Source organism: Lithobates pipiens, unplaced genomic scaffold (genome assembly GCF_037356315.1).
Source record: "Lithobates pipiens isolate NorthernLeopardFrog02 unplaced genomic scaffold, aLitPip1_a1.2 Scaffold_22, whole genome shotgun sequence".
NCBI lineage: Eukaryota > Metazoa > Chordata > Amphibia > Anura > Ranidae > Lithobates > Lithobates pipiens.
This window is the reverse complement of record NW_027507784.1, coordinates 268664587-268687310: the sequence shown is the minus strand read 5'-3', so window position 1 is coordinate 268687310 and position 22724 is coordinate 268664587. Positions and strand designations below refer to the sequence as shown.

Below are 22724 nucleotides of genomic sequence, written 5' to 3'. Positions count from 1 at the left end.
TTGTCTACAAAATATCACTCAAACCGTCCTCGCCACTCCTCCCAAGACCTCCTACTCTCAAGCTCCCTTGTTTCCTCCTCCCAGACTCATCTCCAGGACTTCTCCAGAGCCTCTCCCATACACTGGAACTCGCTACCACAATTTCTCCGGCTTTCTCCTACTCTGTCCACTTTTAGGCGATCCCTGAAAACTCATCTCTTCAGGAAAGCCTATCCTGCCTTCAGCTGACAACCGAATATTTTATTTCTCCCATCAGTTAATCCCCCACAGTTATTACCTTTTTTTCCACCAGCCCCTCCCTATTAGATTGTAAGCTCCCAGGAGCAGGGCCCTCCAAACCCTCTTGTATTGAATTGTATTGTTGCTGTATTGTCTCCCTTTATATTGTAAAGTGCTGTGCAAACTGTTATATAAAACCTGTATAATAATAATAATAATAATAATAATAATAGGCATACGATCTAAAAAGGAGGTTTACTAGGGCACTATGCAATGGTTGTTTTAGGCATTTCTCTATACTAAAGAGTACAGGGGTACTGATGAACAGGTTACTATGAGTTTGTAATATTAAACTGCATATGAAGCACTGGCAACTAAAGATTTATATGATCTCATGAGAACTATCATCAATGGTAGAGCTTTAAGGACTCAGCCATTCGCTTTCTTCTTCTTTTCTTGCCCAATTTTATTAAAAGAAGGTTAAAAAACAAAATAATCCTAACAGAAGTTTCCCACGCATGGGGTGTTCAGCATTTGTCTTCCATCAAAAAACAAAACAAAAAGACATTCAAACATTCAGCTCTTCTGGCTTGCACTTGCAGCACTGCTGCTCTGGCCTTATACTCCAGGTCCCTGTCTGCCTTCTACAGACTGCTCGCTTTCCAACGTTTGGGCCATAAACTTAAGCCTAGTACACATGGGACAAATGTCAGCTGGTTAAAAAAAAAAAAAAAGTCCAACATTCGGCTCGGGTGTATGGCGGCTGATCTGACGCCCCCGTGTTAGAACACAACAGCTCAGCAGGGAAGATCGCTGTACTAAAGTTGGATCGTAAGTATAGTGGCTCCGACTGGAGCTGTCAGTTTTTTTTGGTCCACTCGCTGGGTGGAATGAAAAACAAGACTATTAGTGTGTACTCGGCTTTAGCAGCCTCTTTGCTGCTCTGACTCCAACCTCTCCCCTAGGTGGAGCTCTCCTGAGTCCTGGGCCAGACCTCCTGTCTGCCGGTGTAGAGCCCAGAACGATGGTCAGGTCCCTACTAACGGCCCAGCACACACCTGACCAATTAGTGTACTGGTGGTTCTGAAAACCTAGACCCAGGATTGAAGATTTCATCCCAGCCGGGTCACTTTGAAATTTTCAGGCTCCAGGTCCCAAAACTGACTTTACCAAACACAGAGGAAACTGAAAAGCCAATTTACTCTCCGTGACACAAGCAGGGCCATCTTTTCTCAGGGGCACGCTGGGAAGTTGCCTGGGGGGCCCCACCTGCCCAGCAACCCCAGCCAGGGCCGGACTGGCCTACCAGGATACCGGGAAATTTCCCGGTAGGCCTCCTGCCCTGGGGCCACTTTAAGTTGCGGCTGCAGCATTCCGCTCTTTCCCTTTCACCTCCTCCTCCTGTGTATCACGGAGTTGGCTGGATCAGTGTTCGGCGGCCGTGCTGTAACAAGGTCCTACCCCCCCTAGACCTACTTGTGTAATAGTAGATTGAATCAGTGTTCCGCCTATCACACGAGCCGGTCTGTGATACACAGGAGGAGATGCCCACTGTGTGTGTGTTAACAGGCGATGGTGAGTCTGTATTAATTGGCACAGTGATGCTGCATTCATGGGCACAGTGAGGTTGCAATTGTGGGCACAGTGAGACTGCATTCATGGGCACAGTGAGCCTATAATGGTGGGCACAGTGAGGGTGCAATAGTGGGCACAGTGAAGCTGAAATAGTGGGCATAGTGAGGCTGCATTCATGGGCACAATGAGACTGCAATGGTGGGCACAGTGTGGCTGCATTCACGGGCACAGTGAGGCTGCTTTCACAGGCACAGTGAGGCTGCATTTGATGAGCAATCATGTGATTGTGTAGACAGGGCCCCAGTGCACTGTATTGCCCGGAGGCCTATAATGCTCTTAAAATGGCACTGGACACAAGCTCTCCTGTGCCTGGTTAAGACTCCTGGGTCATAACCTCTTTCTAGACCCTGGCAGGGAAACGCTCTGCCACAGACCTTTAAAGCTAAAGTCCAGGAATTATCTTTTTTTACATTGATCCGGCTTAGTTACATTTTTCTTCAAATCTGCATGCCCTCAACATGGGGGGTTGGTGCTTTGGGGAAGGGGGGCACCCTGCGGCCCCCCCCACCCCAAAGCACCTTGTCCCCATGTTGATGAGGACAAAGGCCTCTTCCCGACATCCCTGGCCATTAGGGTCTGGTATGGATTTTGGGGCGACCCCCCACGCCGCTTTTTCGGGTAGGGGGGCTTCCCCTTAAAATCCATACGAGACCTAAGGGCCTGGTATGCTCCCGGAGGGGGAACCGATGCCGGTTTTTTATTTAAAACTTGGCGTGGAGTTCCCTCTCGAGAGCTGATTGTCGCCTCAATATAGATGGAGATCCGACTTGGAGGCGACTTCCATTGAAATCAATGGGTACCAGTCGCCTAGAAATCGCATATAAGTAGTACAGGAACCTTTTCTGAAGTCAGAGCGACTTTAGAAGTGTGCATTAAGACGGCTCTCATTCACTTACATTGTTTTTTACATGTAGCACAACTTGAGGCGACTAGGGGAGACCTGAAGTCGGATCCTGAGTTGCCTGTGTGAACCTGCTCTAAGGGTTCGTTTAAAAAAAACAAAAAAAAAAAAAAACATATCATACTTGCCTCCACTGTGCAGCTCGTTTTGCAGTGTGGCCCCTATCATCGTCTTCTGGGGTCCCCCGGTGGCGCTCGCGGCTCCTCCCCCACATCAGCTAACCCCCTGGGAGAAGCGCTCTCCCGGGGGGTTACCTTGCGGGTGCGCTCCCAAGTCCAGCATTCAGCGTCCATAGAGGCCGAATGAAGGACTCAGCCCTGCCCCCCAGCGCCCGTGTCATTGTATTTGATTAACAGCAGCGGGAGCCAGTGGCTGCACTGCTATCAAGCTATGCAATCAAGAACCCCAGGCAGAGAGATAGGGTCAAGTTCCAGGGCTCAGGTAAGTAAAAAGGGGGGGGGGGGGGACAGTGTATGTGGTTTTTGTTCATAAATTACATTCATTTTAAAGTTGAATGTTAAAGCAGAGTTCCACCCAAAAGTGGAACTTCTGCTCGTTGTACTCCCCCCCCCCCTCCCTCCAGTGCCACATTTGCCACCTTTCAGGGGGGAGGGGGGACAGGATACCTATCTTTCACAGGTATCCTGTCCCCACTTCCGGGAGACTCAGCTGTGGGTATTGATGTCACTACTCAGGCTCCCTCCGCTTTCCCTGGCCACCAGGAGCGGCGCCTTGCGCATGCGCAGTAGGGTTCCCTGTGTGAAGCCTTAAGGCTTCACTGCCAGATTCCCTTACTCGCAATGGAGGTGGCATGCACCTGACAGCTGATGGAAACATCAGCTGCGGTGCTGACATTGCTGGACCCAAGGACAGGTAAGTGTCCAATTATTAAAAGTCAGCAGCTGCAGTATGTGCAGCTGCTGGCTTTTAATTTTTGCAGCGGTGCTTTAAAAGCAAGTTTTTGAACAACATTCGTCCATTCATCGAATGTACAAAGAATTTTGATACGAATATATTTTCTTCCTAAAATCGATAGTGTATTGCCGGCATAGGAGATTTAGTAGCAGCAGTATGCTTTTCTTTTTTTACCACCTGTCATGAAAAAAAAAAGCCTTTTATTGTACAAAAAACAGGTACTCTCTACTATAAGGGGTTAATTTATACTGTAAAACATTGAAAGTAATAATAATAGTATTACATATATAAATATATACAGTGGAACCTTGGATTACGAGCATAATCCGTCCCAGGAGAATGCTTGTAATCCTAAACACTGGCATATCAAAGCGAGTTTCCCCATAGAAGTTCGTTCCACAATGACTTCTATTGCATGCAATACCGTATGTGGCCAGAAGTGGAGAGGGCTCTGGAGAGCCTTGGAAATACTCGGGGCAGCTCGGCTGAACTCGGAAACCCTCGGAAACACTGTGGAACTGATTATTTCTGAGTGATTCTGAGTATTTCCGAACCGTTCCGAGTGTCACTGGTGACCCTGCACCTCTGGCCAAATGCGATACTGCACACCACATTAGCTTGAATTCTGCTCGTTTTGCGAGACAACATTGACAAGCCGAGTCAGAATAAAAAAAAGGTTCTCGTCTTTCAAAATGCTTGTTAATTGCTTTACTGGTTAACCAAGGTTCCAATATGTATGTGTGTATATATGTGTATATGTGTATATATATATATATATATATATATATATATATATATATAATTTTTTTTTTTTTTTTACATCCAGCTTCTCTGGGTTCAGAGAGGGCTCTGTGCAGGGAAGTGGATCTTCCCTGCACAGAGCCCTTAAGCTTGGTTCACACTTATATGTGAATTGGATGTGGCTTTTGCCACATCAAATTCGCATGACAGGAATGTGATCGGCTCTCAATGTAGCTGGTTGACACAGCTCCGAGGCAGGCGCAGTCTGCATTTAAAAAGGATGCTGTGCGTCTTTGGTTCCGATTCAGGTGTGTATTCAGGAAAAAACTTGGACCTGATTCGCACCTGAAACGGTGAACAGGGGCGCACCAGGACTACATGTCCCATGAGGTATTGCTCCTCATTCACAAGTTCTCAGGCACTTACTGACATGTATGAACTGTGTACTGAGCTGTATGTGTGCTGCACTGTGTATACTGACATGTATGAACGGTGAACTGAGCTGTATGTGTGCTGCACTGTATTTCCTGATATATAAACAAATAATGCGCTCTACATGCAGGCCAACGAATCGACTGACTAATTAATCGATTATGAAAATAGTTGTCAACTATTTTCATAATTGATTATGTCAATTAGTTGTTTCAGCCCTAAATAGTAGACATGTGCGATTAGTTTCGTACAAAACGTAAATTCGTACGAATTTCTGAAATACAAATTTTTATGCATACGAATTCCGAACAAATTACGAAATTTCCTTTACGAATTTCAGATCCAAATTCATAACGAAAATTTGCATTTAACAAAAAGTTAACGAACCTAAAAGTTAACAACCCGGGAAGTCAGCACAGCACAGCACAGGGATGGTGGGAACCCCTCATAATGATAAATTCATCATAACGAAAATTCGTAATTGTTACTAAAAGTTAATGAACCTAAAAGTTAAAACCCCTGGAAGTCAGCACAGGGATGGTGGGAACCCTTACGAATTTCATACGAAATTTTGTCAACGAATTTCGGATCCAAATTAACAGAAACATGACTGGTGTTTTGTTCACCAATCAGAGGAAGTCAGCACAGCACAGGGATGGTGGGAACCCCTCATAATGATAAATTCATCATAACGAACTTTCGTTATTTTAACAAAAAGTTAACAAAACTAAACTAAAGGTTAAAAACCCAGGAAGTCAGCACAGCACAGAGATGGTGGGAACCCCTCATAATGATAAATTCATCATAACGAACTTTCGTTACTTAACAAAAAGTTTACGAATCTAACAAAAATTCTTATTTCAAACAAATCCAAATTGAATTTCATACACAAATTACGAAATACAATTTTTTTTTTCGTACGGAACGAAACAAATTTTTGGACGGCGCCCATGTCTACTAAACAGCACCATCCACTCCATCTCTCTGGTTTCTCCAATCAGAGAACGCTTTGTACTCAATAAAAATACAAGATTTTCTCTGAATAGCAGAGGCGTCAATATACAGATGGGAAGTCAATCGAGCAGCACCCAGAAGACACCAGAGCCGAGTGTATGTAATAGAGGCATCCCCAGCATCCCTGTAGACGTAAGTAATACAAAATAGTAGGTGCAACAAGGATGGAGCAATGCAAGTTTAACCCCTTGGCATCACCCACAAAAAACATATGACCCCTCTAAGCAGGTGTGCCTTGGTGCCAAGTGGCCGCATATTTGGGTGAATTCGTTTAAATACAGATGTGCCAAGAGCACGCCAGGGGCGTTGCTAGGTGGCAAAAAGACCAAAGGCTTAAGCCTGAAGTCCAACCCTGGCACCGAGGGGGGGTGGGGGTGATGTTATTTATCTGACACGCACTGATCTACCTGACACGCACTGACCTACCTGATGCGCACACAGACCTACCTGACATACACTGACCTACCTGATAAACACTGATCTACACTGACCTACCTGACACACACAGACCCCCACTGACCTACCTGACATGCACTGACCGACACTGCCCTACCTGACCAGACTTCAGGTAGCGTGACCCCTTCCATCACAGTAGAGTAGTAGACATCAGGCACCCCAGGCAGCCAGAGCCAGGACACAGGACAGGAGAGGAGAGCCGTCCACCCGAGCGGGGATCTTCTGTAATTCCTGCCTTCTGGAGCCCGCAGCAGCTATGATGGACGTCCCGGCATTGGACCAGTGGGATGTTCATCATAGTAGCTGCAGACTCCAGAAGGCGGGACCTGCTAGGTCAGATCGGTCCCCGCTCGGCGGCAGCGTTCAGGCTCGAGGCTAATAACAGAATTGTGCATGCCTGAGACCCGGGGGTTTTTGGGGACCCACTCAGGGCTCCAGCCACTCTCAGCCCCCCCCCCCCCCCCCCCCAATGCCCTGTGCACACCCAACACACTAACTTGCGGCTAAAAGAAAACTCCAGATCGCTATTTGCTATTGGGAGCATTTCAATCATGTGACCTCCATCACAGCCAATCACAGCGGTCACAAGATCATAAACCCTGCCCGCCTCCCGCCATTCTAAACCCCTTATAGGGCCTGGAGGTGCTGGTGCCAAGAGGTTAAAAGAGATAATTCCTGAGGTTAGGCTTTAGAAACAAGTTGCCACTGGCATTTTGTATATTTATATAACTGCTTTTTCCAAACCACTGAATAAGAAATTATGCTCCTTCAACCTCACACGAATAAAGCAAAATGGACACATTTAGTTAAAACATTTTTAACACCAAAAATATTTATTTTAAGAACATTTTTATATCACAGCATCATTTTTTATTTACATTAAAATTAAAGCAAACAGATAAATTTTCTTCTGTCTTAAAACATAAATAACACGTACTTATGTAGTAATTGAAGGCATCTATCTTTTTGTAGAAGACAATATGCTGGAAATGATGGGGGCTAACAAAGTGCCATATTTGTTGGAAGTGTGATGGTCAAGCCTCCAGTAACCATAAGGCCCCTTTTTTACTTGGGTGGAATCAGCGTGATTCTGCCAGTGATTCCAAATCACATAGAAATCGCTGCAAAACACACAAGGCGCGTTTGGGTGCCATTCTTTCTAAATGGCACCGCAAACACGGCGTGATTTTGCCAGGACTGTTGAGACTGAATCACACAGCAATCCCAGCAAAACACGCCTTTAAAAATCACGTGAAGATTGTCAACCAAAAAAAATAAAGAAGGAGCTCCCTATGGACTGCCCTATGTGTGACACGCAAAAATTGCATGAAAATAGCCCACACAAAATTGTTTTGTTTTGTTTTCCCATAAACATTTTCATCATTTAAGGCAAAGTAACAGATTCATACGCTGTCACTTGCTGATACTTTTATTTCCTCTGCACTCCGTTCCAATAACCAGTGCTTCTGGATATAATTCTGGCCATAAACAGCTTGAATTTTAGCTTTCTGATGTCCTGCTGAAGTGACAGAAATTCAAGCCTTGGATGACCCTGCATGCACCAAAAATGTACTGAACCAGGTGAAAAATGATCACCTGAACAGTGGCAATATCCTTATGCCCTGTACACACAGTCGGAAATTCAGACGGAAAAGGTCTGATTGGATTATGTTGTCAGAAAATCCGATTCGTTCCATCGAAATTTCCGAATTTGAAAACTGGATCTAAAATTTTTCCGACAAAAAAATCAGATCAGACCTTTTCCGATCGTTTGTAGAGAATTCCGACGGACAAAGGGCCACACATGCTCAGAAAAAATTACGAGATGAAAGCTATTGGCCTCTACGTAGTCCCATCGTACGAAACAAACGTCACCGTGTTCCGACCGATCGGCTTTTCCAACAACTTTGCCTGACCATGTGTATGCAACACAAGTTTCGGACAAAATCCGTCTGAAAAAAATCTGATGGATTTTGTGGTCGGAATGTCTGACCATGTGTACAAAGCATATCAGTTGCATTGACTGTTTGGCAATGCCATTGTATTGAGGCAGCCACGGGTGCAACAGTGGAGACTTCTCCATCCATACTGTTAGTGTGATTTTGAGCCATGTATGGCTACCTTAGGAGGGTAGGTGATCACCTACCAGCATATAGTGCACAGGCTTGAGCAGCCATTTGCCAGGACTGGATACTATCACATGAGGAAAAGGAAGAAGGCCTTAACCTTTTTATAAAGTCCATCACCATTCGACAAAACCCACATTTTGGGCTTGGAAGACAAAAATTATTTGAGGGAATGGAAGACATTCAATAAAAGCCTATGCAGGGTTAGGTTTCTCCACTCCAATGGAGTGTCGGGGAAGCATGGCAATGGTAAGCATATGTCTACTTAAGGTTTACGCCTTTATTATAAGAAGAATTTCCTGATAAGTGGAAGAGAGTGCCTACCATACATAATTCTGTCATGGTAACATCCAAACATGATAGGATGGAGCTTATAGAGACCCTGTTTGTGGTCTTCAAAAATTATATTATTTTACATGGTGCTTGTGGCCTAATTTTCAAAGACTAACAACTCAACCATCAGACTTTAAAACGTAACTCTTCAAACATTACTGAAGAACTGGAAGATCCAATTACAGGCACGCATTATTAGGTTTATTCAATATACCGGTATAAAAGGCCATAGAGATATGGCAAGCATAGCAACCCATTGAAACCAGACTGCAGCCAAATGTGGCCTAATGGAGCTCATGGCTTCATCTTTGAGGATTGGCAATAAGGGATTGAGTTCTTATTGGCTGCTATAGGTGTTTGCAATTAACATTGTTATTGACTCACTGAATAAGCCTTTAAGATCTTCAACAGCTTTACTACAAAGAAACCAACAAAATGTTTCAAATATAGTCACTATATGTGGATTTAACTTTAATCTCCTTAAACAGAGAATAATATTAAGCAAGGCACTTTATCCTGCAAAGACCAGTCTCTGAGCCATCCTCTGAGCCATCCCGTCCATCTCCGCTCCCATCCAGTCTTGGTCATCACTTCTATCAGCTCCTCTTATATGGCATAAGAACTCCAAAGGCTGAAACATATAATAAGGCATCAATTTGTCATCCATACAGTGTATTAAGAATAATCAACCTTTTTTAAAGATAGGGCTGGGAACAGAGAGATCCTATACAAAGTAACAGGCTAGATATGTCTGGACACCCAGCTTTGATATAGCATGTTTGCACCTGCCCTCATACCTTGGCTTTCCGCACTATGGTGTCTATTTATCAAGCAGCGGTAAATTATCGCTGCTGAGTTCTCAGGCATTCAGAGAGGAGATCGCTCTCTTCTGAGTGCCTGTTTATGAAGCAGTGTAGATAGCTAATCCTTTTCAGGAGTGAAGCAATCTACAAATGCTTGAACCGTTTATTAACCACTTAAAGAGGGATTTCCCAGGGTCCAGCGATGTCAGCAGCCAAGGCCGATCGATTGCTCGGCTCTCGGCTGCTGCCGCCGCCATTCTAGGTTAGGGAATCAGGAAGTGAAGTTCTGCGGCTTCACTTCTTGGTTTCCTACTGCGTATGTGCGAGTTGTGCAGCGCAATAGGAATGGTCCGCGCTGTCTCTGGGACCCGTGTGTGTCACAGCAGACAGCGCGCCGGGACAGGAAACGGCATAGACTCCCGTGGGAGTCTATGCCCGGAAGTGGGTACAAATACCTGTCTTGGACAGGTATCTGCACCCCCCTCCCCCATGAAAGGTGCCAACTGTGACACCGGAGGGGGGGAGGGTTCTGATGAGCGGAAGTTCCACTTTAGGGTGGAACCCCTCTTTACAGACCGAGCCAATTTTTGAGATCTGTTGTTTACAAGTTAAAAACTTTTTTTTTTTTTACTAGAAAATTACTTAGAACCCCCAAACATTATACATTTTTTTCTAACATCCTAGAGAATAAAATGGCGGTCGTTGTAATACAAGCGCACTTTATTTGGTAATAATCCACTTTTTTAAATAAAAAATTCTACAGGTTGCATGTTTTAAGTTACAGAGGAGGTCTAGTGCTAGAATTATTGCTCTTACTCTGTAGCCTAGGCACGCTGCATCAAATTGGTCTGCATGGCTGTCATACTATTTAAGATACATTAATAATTTAGTTTATTCAGCATGAAATGGAGCTTAGTTTTGTAGCATAATGCTGAATATTCGACAATATTTAAATTTTTTGGTAAACTCATTCAATGATTCTAAGCTCTACAAGCTGAGATAACATGCACTGCATTGATGCATTCACACAATTTTACAGTAACCATGAGATAAACCAAAGTTCAGGAATATTTCTTTATTCAATTGTTTTGCATATCTGTGTACAACACAAACTGTATGATTGGATCAGTTCTGATATCGCTGTTTTACTAACCTAACAGCTTATCATTCTAAATAGGAAACCTTCATTTTGTTTGCAAATATTAAAGATTCTAACTACTAGCAAGAATAGGTCCTTACATTTAACCACTTTCAGACCGGACCAATTTGCTGGTCAAAGACCAGACCACTTTTTGCGATTCGGCACTGCGTCGCTTTAACTGACAATTGCGCAGTCATGCGACGTGGCTCCCAAACAAAATTGACGTCCTTTTTTTCCCACAAATAGAGCTTTCTTTTGGTGGTATTTGATCACCCCTGCGGTTTTTATTTTTTGCGCTATAAACAAAAATAGAGTGACAATTTTGAAAAAAACGCATTATTTTTTACTTTTTGTTATAATAAATATCCCCCAAAAATATATAAAAAAACATTTTTTTCCCTCAATTTAGGCCGATACGTATTCTTCTACATATTTTTGGTAAAAAAAATCGCAATAAGCGATTATTGATTGGTTTGCGCAAAAGTTATAGCGTTTACAAAATAGGGATAGTTTTATAGCATTTTTATTAATAATTTTTTATTATTTTTTTTTTTACTAGTAATGGCGGCGATCTGCGATTTTTATTGTGACTGCGACATTGTCGGGGACCCATCGGACATTTTTGACACATTTTTGGGACCATTGTCATTTATACAGTAATCACTGCTATATAAGAGCAGTGATTCCTGTGTAAATGACACTGGCAGTGAAAGGGTTAACCTGTGGGTGGCAGTGTAGGGGTTAAGTGTTCCTAGGGGTGTGTTACTAACTGTGGGGGGGTTGGGCTTTCATTTAGTGTACACTGATCTCTGCTCCAATCACATGGAGCAGAGATCAGCGTCACTAGTTGCTAGGCAGAATGGGAAAATGTTGTTTATACAGCATTTCCTCCATTCGGCCGCTCCGTGAGACGATCGCGGGGATGCCCGCGGCGATCGAGTCCGCGGGTCCCGTGACCGGACTCACGGGGGTCCCGACCAGCGCGGGAGCGCGCCGCCGGCGGCGCGCTCCCGATGGCAAGGCGGCAACGAATATTGGACATACATGTACGCCAATATGCCTGCCCGTGCCATTCTGTCGACGTACATCGTCGTGCGCTGGTCGGGAAGTGGTTAAAGAGCACCTGTCATTTCAGATCCATCATTGGCAGCATCTGTTAGTGGGAATCCACTCACCTGCTGCCGCCACGTCCCTCACCTTGTGTCACTGCCGGAGTGCAGTGAGTGCTGCCGGCACTGAGGAGCTACAGCTCATTGAGGGAACCATAAATGCCAAAATGTACTGTGACTTACTGAAGCAGAGCATGATCCACTGCCTTCAGAGTCTGGGACACAGGGCAGTATTCTAACATAATAACAACCCCAAACACACTTTCAAGATGACCACTGCCTTGCTAAAGAAGCTGAAGGTAAAGGTGATGATGGACTGGCCAAGCATGTCTCCAGACCTAAACCCTATTGAGCATCTGTGGGGCATCCTCAAATGGAAAGTGGAGGAGCTCTGGTGAACTCCATGCCCAAGAGGGTTAAGGCAGTGCTGGAAAATAATGGTGGCCACACAAAATATTGACACTTTGGGCCTAATTTGGACATTTTCACTTAGGGGTGTACTCGCTCTTGTTGCTAGCGGTTTAGACATGAATGGCTGTGTGTTGAGTTATTTTGAGGGGACAGCACATTTACACTGTTATACAAGCTGTACACTCACTACTTTACATTGCAGTAATGTATAATTTCCTCAGTGTTGTCACATGAAAAGATATAATAAAATATTTACAAAAATGTGAGGGGTGTACTCACTTGTGAGATACTATATATATATATATATATATATATATATATATATATATATATATATATATATATATATATATATATATATATATATATATATATATATATATATATATATATATATATATTTAGTGTTTCTAATCTGCTCTATCGGTCTTGGGGGGTTTGTGAAAGGCAGGGGGGGCTTTTCACTACCTTGGGGTCTGATTGAGAAGAAGGAAGTCAATAAACTTCCCCCTACCTTCTCAGTTCTCCAGCCATTCTATCTTCTCTCCCCGACTCTCCACCTCTGGGGTGGAGAATCTGCACAGAGATCGCCAGCGAGGAGCTGAGATCACACCTTCATAAACTGTCCATTTCTGTGCCAGTTACAGGTCCTCTGCTGATCACCTTAGTTTCATAAACCGCTAATGAATTGAGATGAGCTGTGATCCTCGGGATCGCCACTTTTATAAATGGACACTTATGTTCTCCCACAAGAACTCACAGGATATCTACAGTATATTGGACATACTGTATATAAGCTATTATTAATTCATATTCATCTGCCAAAGACTTACTTGTGCTGGTACTGAGGATCTGAACTGTGCGCCAAGAGGATCTGTTTTATGTCCTGTGGTGGCATTAGGTCCAAATTCTGTGCTCTCTGCCAGCGCTCCATTCTTGAGATACCTGAAGGTGATTAAACAGAATTAAATAACATTTATATAATAATACTACATAATTAACCCCCACCCTTGCAGTGCCCCTCTGCATTTTCAAGAGATAAAAGCTAATTTAGTCTAGGGGCAAGGGTTTAATGCATAAATACTTACCTTCTTGCTTAAGCAGGCTCCCTCCAGAGCTGCGACTGGTCCCCTGCCGCTGTCTCTGTAAGCTGTGACCGGCATCGGTCAAGCTCCACCTTCAGGCAGAGGAGGAGAGCGCTGGCGCTGGATCTGGCTAGAGCTGCAGTTGGGCTTTAAATCTACAGTGTGTATACAGAATCCTGATACCGTATTCATCAACTGAACGTTGATCTTCACATCATTGATTTTATAAAGATTTTAAACAGTATTTGAATGTACTATAAGTTGAAGGCCAGGAATAACCCATGAACAAATTGTGGGGGTGACCAACATTTTATCTGACCAACATTTTATTTTTATTATTCCAGTTAGTGACCATTTCTGAGGTCCTTCGGACCAGAAAAAGAGCATTTCTATGTGCATTCTAAGTGCTGAGTACACTCTTCAGAAACACGATGGTGAACCTACTATGAAGAGCTCCTGTGACATATAACATAGGACATCCTACAGCATTTAATTAATACCCATTATACCATAGTACTTATATATTATGTTTTTCTTTTTTATAGAATCGTCTCTTCTTATATTCCTGGTCATATCTTATTTCCTCTGAGGAAACCATTGTAATGGCGAAACATCTGACCGGTCAGCACATCTAGGCCTTTACCATACTGGCCTCACGACAGAATTGAATGTGCTCCCTGAATGAAAAACTTTTTTATCGAAAGCAATTTGTATTGTCAAATCGTGTTTGTCTATTTATGTTACAATAAAAATTATTTTTATGTATTTTTCTAATATTGTTACCTTTCTGACTATTGTGGCACCGTAATAATCCTGTTTTCTTCATCCATTTATCTTTGTAACATAGGGCATGTAACATAGGAGACACCACAAAGGTGTGAGCACATGGTAACAGGGTATATTTTTCAGTTGAAGTAGAATAAACTTACCTCTTCTCCACAAATGTGAAGTCCACAAGCTCCCACACCATCACCAATTTGTCTTCTTCTAGGCTGGGGAATTTATCACAGCAACGAGACACTCTTATACCGCGTACACAGGATTGGAATTTTGGTCGGAAAAAGCTCTGATGGTTTTCCCGATGGGATTTCGCTCATGCTGTCTTGCATACACACGGTCACACCAAATTCCGACCATCAAGAACGTAGTGACATACAACACGTACGACGGGACTAGAAAAAGGAAGTTCAATACCCAGTAGCCAATAGCTTCCATCTCGTAGTTGAATCTGAGCATGCGTGAGTTTTTGCGCGTCGGAATTGCATACACACAATCGGAAAGTTTTTCCGTCGGATAAATTGAGAACCTGCTCTCAAATTTTTGCTGGCGGAAATTCGGACAGCTAAATTCCGATGGAGCATACACACGGTCGCATTTTCCAATGAAAAGCTCTAATCGGTCTTTTGCTGGCCGAAATCCCGATCGTGTGTACGCGGCATTAGGATGTACACTAAGCTGCTCTACAGACACTTGCAAGCAGGAAGGTAATATTGTTTTAATCTTTTTAAAGTTAACCTCATATGCACGTTTACTGATGGAAATGGATGGGATGTATTGATTAAACACTTTAATAAATGTGAGATGAAACAATATCACGCTATTTGTTATTTCTTCTATGCGAGTACTGGTGGAGATCGTAGGATAAAGTGTGACCCTTTCCATGATACTGAGGCTGATGGCTGCCCATAAATATCAATGCCTGATGTGTTCATCTCTCTGGTGAGTGTGAACCCCAAAGGGAAGTGTGGCGCACGGACTTTGGTGTGAGGGGCACTATTGTTTTATTATCATAGGATCATCACTCCTGTTATCTTCTGGGACTTTATTCACCATCTATCAACTAAACTTACTTATGCAATTTTTTCACATGAAAGCTGGTCATAATCTATTATGACAATAGCGCTGCTGTAGTGATTTTAGAAACTTGAGCTGGACTCTGTGTACTATTTTTTCATTACTTTTTTTTAACATTAATGTTTTATTTCAGAAGAAACATAGTGGTTGATGTACTAAAGGAGCAGAGCATGTTCAATTTGACATTTTCAATTCAAGTTTCACTTTGCAAGGGGAACATCACTTGGTGAATTAGGTGAAGTTGCATTGATTTAATGTATCTAATCAAGTGACGCAAAGACCCTGTTTTTATTTTATCCTTTGCGTATCATTGGGTATCCTTTGAAAAAAGGAATTTTCACTTTGTTTCACCTTATTCACTAAGATATGTGAAAACGGAGTTTACAAAGTCAAATTTCCCTTTGCAGTGAACATGTTCTTTACTTTTAGTAGGTCAACCCTAATTAGTGTGAGGGGAGCACTGCAAGGGCTAAATGCTTGTTTAGGTCTAGGGGATGGGAAAAAACTGTTTACTTACCCAATCTTCTACTCCTGCAGCAGCCAGTGCTCCCCTAGGCTTCAATGGTAGACTGTCCCTCGTTGTCCTCACATCCAATATAAGGTTATAGACCCTGCATTGGGTCTGGATAAAATTAGAAGAATTTTAGGCTGCTAGTGCTGTGGGGACTGGACCCAGTCAGGAACGTTTTTACGGCAGGGCAAAAGGGGAAGCTGCCCTGGGCCCCATCATAGTTGTGTGGCCCAAAACAGCTGCCTCGTGACCTTATCCCTTGAAGTTTTAGTAACGTGTTGTGTCTCAATATGTTACTTATAGTTACATAGTAGGTGAGGTTGAAAAAAGACACAAGTTTGTCAAGTCCAACCTATGTGTAGATGACTCACCTGTACAGGGTCTCTGTGTTTACATGAAAATAGTGGCAGCATTAATATGTAAATAGTCATGGATCGTGACATTGATATGTAAATAGAGGTGGCATTCATATGTATATCATGTCCCCCTGAGGCCATATCGACCATCACTTCTGCTGAATGGTGCTTACATGGGAGGTAAAGCAGCATGCTTGAAAGTCCTGCCTACAACTATATTCATTAAGAGTGCGTGAAAATAATATGAACCCAACTCATTGAAATATTTGAACATCATATATGTCCACATAGATTTCTACTATACTCATATTTCCATGCCTTGTTTATTGGGTACTTGTTGAGCCTGCCAGTCAGTTAGATGTCTATGTCTGTTTTATGTTTTTTAACTGGCATATATTGTAATAAAGATTTATATAATTTAATTTTGAAATAACACTGTCTCATGTTGTGCTCATTAAATCCGTTTTTTTTTTTCATTGGGTTGTCCAACTTTCTCAATCCTTTTCTATGATATTGGATGTTGGTACAGTGGGGGACCTCCCTTTCTATATTCATTAAGACTACCATCTGCCTGTTCTGCAAAGGTAGGCAAATTGGAGGTGGCACCCTTCTTAAAAATAACATGATGCCACAGCACCCTTCATTTTGGTGCATGTAAATACACACATCTCAGCCGATGCATGAGGGTGTCCTTAACAATTAATGGCACTGCTGTGTATCTTCTAAAGGGCATGATGTTTCTGTGGTGCTGAATTCAGGCTAAATGTCTTAGTTACATTGGTGGTCAGTGTAAATCTTCTCATTACATTGGGGCTCAGTGTACAATACTTTCATTCACACTAGTGGCCAGTGTGAAGGTCCCCCTTACATTGGTGGTCAGTGTAAATCCCTCTTTACATTGGTGATTACTGTAAATGCTTCTATTACATTAGTGGTCAGTGTAAATCCCCATTACGTTGGTGGTCAGTGTAAATCCCTCTTTACATGGGTGGTTACTGTGAATGCTCCTATTACATTAGTGGTCAGTGTAAATCCCCATTACATTGGTGGCCATTGTAGAAACTCCTCTTTATATTGGTAATTGTTAAAAAAATCCAAACTTGCATTTGTGGTCAGTTTCGAATCCTCCCTTACATTGGTGGTCCATGTAGAAGCCCCCTTTAAATTGGTGGTGAGTGTAAATCCCCCCCTTACATTGGTGGCCAGTGTATAAATTCCTTGTTATTGGCTGTTGATGTAAAATCCCCCATTACATTGGTTGTCAGTGTAAACTCTTCCTAACATTGGTGATCAGTGTACATTTCCCTTTACATTGGTGATAAGTGCAGAATTGCCCTTACACTGGTGGTCAGTGTAAATCCCCCCTAACATTGGTGGTCGGTGTAGAAGTGTCACCTTACATTGGTGATCAGTACAAATCTCCTCAACAATGGTTGTCAGTGTAAATTCCCCTTTCCATGGCGGTCATTTTATATTTCCTATTACACTGTGGTTGGTCTAAATGCTCTTATTACATTGGTATCAATGTAGAAATCCCTCATTTCTATTGGTGGGTGGCATAAAATCCCCCATTACATGGTGGTCAGTGAAAATTCTCCCTCACATTGATGGTCAGTGTGAATCCCCCTTCACATTGGTGGTCACTGTAATTTCCTAATTTCATTGGTAGAATCCCCCACTATATACTTGCCAAAGATTTCCAGCTTTGCTGTACATGATTCAGAATTTGCCACAGTGTACTGCCTCCTAACTAATCCCATCCCCCCACTGGTGCCACTGAACCCATCAACCCCCCAGCATTGCCACTGATCCCAGAAGTCCTAGGATTCCTAGGAGTTTTCTGTCTATTGATGGGTCCCCTCAACTACCCAGTCCATGGTGTGCGCAGCCAGTCAGTGAGCGGTAATTATACACTGTAACCTCCTACAACCAATTGCAATCGCTGCCTGATCTTATTCAGTAAACTGATTTTGAGTCTAGCTGCTATTTATTGTATGCCTCAGAGCAGGTATAGAGTGAAATTGTATGGAAGAGGGGGCCCAAGAAAATATTTGCTCATGGTCCAGTCAATATTAAAGATGGCCCTGGACCCAGTAGGAGCAGGGGATGGGGTAAATATAGTCGTCTTTTCTTGTTCGTGTTTTTCTGTATTCTTAATTGTTTTGCCCCATTATTTCTATATGCCATGGATGGGTTAACCTGCCAAGTACACCTGTGAGGCTCAGTTACTGCTACAAAATATTCTGGTATCTCACCTGTACAAGGTCCAAAATTCCAATCCAGGTCAAACCGGACAAGCTTCTCCAGTGGGGTTAGTTTTGGGGGTGGAGCTTCTACAGCATCTATGTGTGAGGATCCCCTGGTGGTTGGATCTAAGAGAATATGATATTATTGCTATCAAAGAATACATATGAACATCTCACAAGAATACACATACACAAATGCTAATGTATCTTAAAGCAGGGTTCCACCTTAAAGTGGAACTTCCGCTCATCGGAACCCTCCCCTCCTCTGGTGTCACAGTTGGCACCTTCCAGGGGGGAGGGGGGTGCAGATACCTGTCTAAGACAGGTATTTGCACCCACTTCCCGGCATAGACTCCCACGGGAGTCTATGCCTCTTCCTGTCCCGGTGCGCTGTCTGCTGGGACACACACGGGTCCCAGAGACAGCTTGGACCATTCCCATTGCGCTGCGCGACTTGCGCATGCGCAGTAGGGAACCGGGAAGTGAAGCTGCAACGCTTCACTTCCTGATTCCCTCACCGAGAATGGAGGCGGCAGCAGTCGAGAGCCGAGCGATCGATCGGTCTCGGCTGCTGACATCGCTGGACCCTGGGACAGGTGAGTGTCCATTCATTAAAAGTCAGCAGCTGTAGCATTTGCTGGCTTTTAATATTTTTTTTCCAGTGGACTCCCTCTTTAAGGCTCTCACCCAATCACTCACCAGGAACAATGGAGTTCTGACTTTTCTCTGACTTTACTTGCTATGTGTTTGTTTTGAATCTGCTGAGTCTCCTTCACATCGGCATACCGATCGTACACCTTGCATTAAGGTAAAAAAAAAATTACGTGTCAGCAGCCCCCCCTTTTACTTACCTGAGCCCTCATTCGATCCAGCAACATCTGCGGCTCTTCTCTCCCCTCACTTCCAGGTCTCCCTGGCTTTGCTGGGGCACCGGGAGCCATTGGCTCACAGTGCTTTCCATCAAAGCCAGTGATGGGGAAGTGCACCAAAGGGGGAGGTAAGTATAGACATGCTTGTTATTTTTCTTTAAAAAAATGTTCACTTTTACAATCGCTTTAAAGAGGAAGTAAATGTAAAAAAAAAAAAAACACACCCTGCAAGGCAAAGGCATAATGAGCTAGTATGCATAATCATACTAGCTCATTATGAATAACTAACCTGAGAACAAAGCCCCCTAAGCGGTCTTCCGTCTTCCTCTTCGCCGCTGCCATGTATCCCGGAGCGACTTCCGAGTCTCGCTGCTCCGGCGCTGTGATTCACCGGAGCCGCGATGACATTACTCCCACGCATGAGCACCGGAGCCGACATGCGCGATCTGCGGCCTGCCCAGTGCGCCTGCGCGCCGCTGTCTTTTTGTAAATATCTCCTAAACCGTGTAGGTTTAAGAGATATTTCTTGGACCTACAGGTAAGCCTTAATCTAGGCTTACCTGTAGGTAAAAGTGGTTTGTAAGGGTTTACAACCACTTTATGGGCACATATATACACAACCGAGCTTAAAACATATCACAATTTAATAGTATTACACAACTAACTTAAAAGCATCATACAGCTTGCAAAGAAAATGTCACACATTTTTGACAGGTCCCCTTTCCTACTTCTTGAGATGGGCTGCAGCCCGATCTCACGTTAGTTTGATCCCCCTCCTCCTTCCCCCACTGCCGGGCCAATTAAAAAAGCGCATCACTCTCCGTGAATGCACAGTAGGGAACCAGGATTGAAACCGAAAGTCATCACTGCCTGGTTCCCTTACCAGGAATGGCCCCGCAGCACCCTGGAGTTGATCTGAAGATCGGCTGAGGCGCCGACATCGCAGGTTTTCTGGACAGGTAAGTGCCCTAATATTAAAAGTCAGCAGTTACAGTATTTGTAGCTGCTGACTTTTACTTTTTTTCACCCAGGCTGGAGCTCCTCTTTAAGTCCCATCTCTGACTGTACATCTGTGTGGGTCCGATGCAAAGATCAGAATGCAGACAGACTTCCAGATTTGCAGCCAGGCACCCCAATAATTCCTGTGCAAGTTGTCAGTTCCTCAGAGAAATGTACATATGTTATGCGTTCTCCACCCTCGAGAAACATTGCTTGGACCTGGCGACTGACCACTCGGTCTATTGTGGAAGGCAGGAGGGGGTGTCATGTGTTCCCCCATACCACGTATTTCTGTAAGTACTTGTAGGGAAGAAGGGTACATTGTAAACTCTCTGAGATGGCACAGAGGGGTATCTTTTAGCCTAAAGTAGGCAAAGGACACCCCTAACCACATTCCCAGCCATGAAGAGCTTGGGAATGTCCGAACAAGGATCCAAACCCACATGTGTGAGATCCTGCCAAAAAGATGTAACCTGTAAAGGCCAATCTGTGGCTAGGGCATTCTCTGTCCAGCAACCGCACATATATATGCTGAATGCCCCGAAGAATGCCCCAGCCACAGATGATTAACCTGTGCAGATGACAGCTTCCTAGTGGTCTCACACACATGGCTCCAGATCCTTGTCTAAACACACCCAAGTCCATCACTGCATGCCACGAAGAATCCATATGCAAAAAATTATTTGTTTAACCCACGGATTTCCTTTCTCTTTAGCATTTAAAAACACATGAATTGTTAGCATTTGGATCATACATTCAGTGCAGTGTAACTCTTTAAATCATTAAGGATCAGATAGCAACATCATTTAGATATGTCTTAGGATCATAAGAGGAGGACAATTGAAGAAGGTCACAGGTAATCAGTTCCATATGACGGACAGTTAGTAGCGATAATGTGGACTTGTTACTTTCCCTACAAATGGACAAAGTACACCAAAAAATTCTACACTGGTGAAAAGCGGAGATCAGCAAATCAGGGCACTGAATAGGAAACGATGAAAATTAGATGACATATGACCCCGACAGCAGCCCCTCTCTATGATCCCAGTGATCAATACTCACCTCCTGAGTCCTGCTTTTCATTCTTCAGAGTCTTCCTCTTGGCTTTGCCACCAGCAGGCTGTGTCTGCTCTGCCTCCCCCTTTACCGGGGTTTTTCCTCTTCTTTCAGCTCTCTTCCTGCTCTCTTCAGCATGTTTTACTACCGGCAGGCAATCTGTCAGCTTTCTCTTTCTGCCCATGGTTCTATGCAGTGAGCCCTTCTTTTGCCTGGACTTGTTTGTTGTCTTTCTCCTTCTTCCTTGTTGCTGGTTCAGTTCTCCACCCCTGCAGCTGTTATGTCACCCTTGTCATCAGAGCATGGTTTTCTTAGAAGCAATCAGCGCCATCTAGTGGAGAATTTGGGTTAGTGCAGGGCTGAAGTCTGCATAATGGCTAAACAAAAAAGAAAAGTGCTGCCAGTGAAAAATAATTTATCTGACAGACTCCATGGCAGCTTACGTGTGGGTTAATCCTGCTCCCTCATACCTCATAGGTTCCTTCTCCCATAAATCTTGGCTTGACCATAACCTGTGTTCCTTTTTTGTCCTCTTCCTAGGACCAAGGTGAAGTCTTACCTTTTCATTAAGTTTTCTGTAATCCAGGCCTGGCGGTGTGTACTGCAATATGTTGGTGGTTAGCGGCGATCCTCTCTGAAGTCCAGCAATCCTAGCTATTAGCAGGTGGACATGGGCGATATGATGCGATATCATCAAGAACTTACTAGCCTGGCCTAGGCAAGCTGCAATATGACCAAACGTCCCAGCTATTAGCGGGAGGCCTTGTAAGTGCCCTGGTCCTGCGGTGGGTCATTCCGGTGGAAGAGAAGCCCCTAAGTCTTTTTGATATTGCGCCTGCCCAGGCAGAATGAGTCAGAGCTCGCTTACATCATTTTCAACACGTCTGGGCAGCCTCAGTCAAAGATTATTTGGTTGTCAAAACAGACTTATCAGGCCATGCCTGGACGTTCAGCAACTCATCCATTCTCCAATTCATTCCCACATCCTTGCCTCTCCTGGAAGATAAAAAGCAAATTCTCCTGTCCTATGCAGACTCTCTTGTGGCTCAGGGAGCTGCAATACCATCTCCAGTCGACGAAAAGGTTTCAATGGGTCTACTTGCCCCTCTTCATGGTGCTGGAGGCCAGTTATAGACCTAACCCACTTGAATTCTTTATCAAGAAGGAGAAGTTCAAGATGGAGACACTGCTCACGATCTGTCAAGCAATCCAGCCAGGTGATTGGCACATGTCTATAAACCTGAAGGACGCTTACTTCCATGTCCCGATAACGTCAGATTTCCAGAAGTACTTTCACTTTGCTGTCGATCAAATCCACCTGCAGTTCACCTGTCTCCCCTTCAGGCTTACGACATCGCCTCATGTGTTTTTAAAATTTTTGCTGGCTGTCGTGGCACTGATCAGGACCAGAGGTATCCGTTTGTACCATTATCTGGATGACATGCTGTTGTTATCTTGGGACAGGGAGCATTTGCTAATCCACAGATCCCAGGTCATCGCCACTTTACTCGA

General features: G+C 43.9%; 1 protein-coding gene across 1 annotated transcript; it reads right to left on the bottom strand.

The window, feature by feature from the left end:
* Nucleotides 1–7114: 7114 nt before the first annotated feature.
* POLD4 (DNA polymerase delta 4, accessory subunit) lies at nt 7115–21490 on the bottom strand. Its single transcript, XM_077449047.1, has 4 exons — nt 21219–21490; nt 18298–18414; nt 13070–13181; nt 7115–9403 (listed from the first exon to the last, which is right to left on the bottom strand). Exons 1-4 carry the CDS (start codon nt 21394–21396, stop codon nt 9379–9381), a joined length of 432 nt encoding a protein of 143 aa, XP_077305173.1. The 5' UTR covers nt 21397–21490; the 3' UTR covers nt 7115–9378.
* Between the last annotated feature and the right edge of the window lie 1234 nt (nt 21491–22724).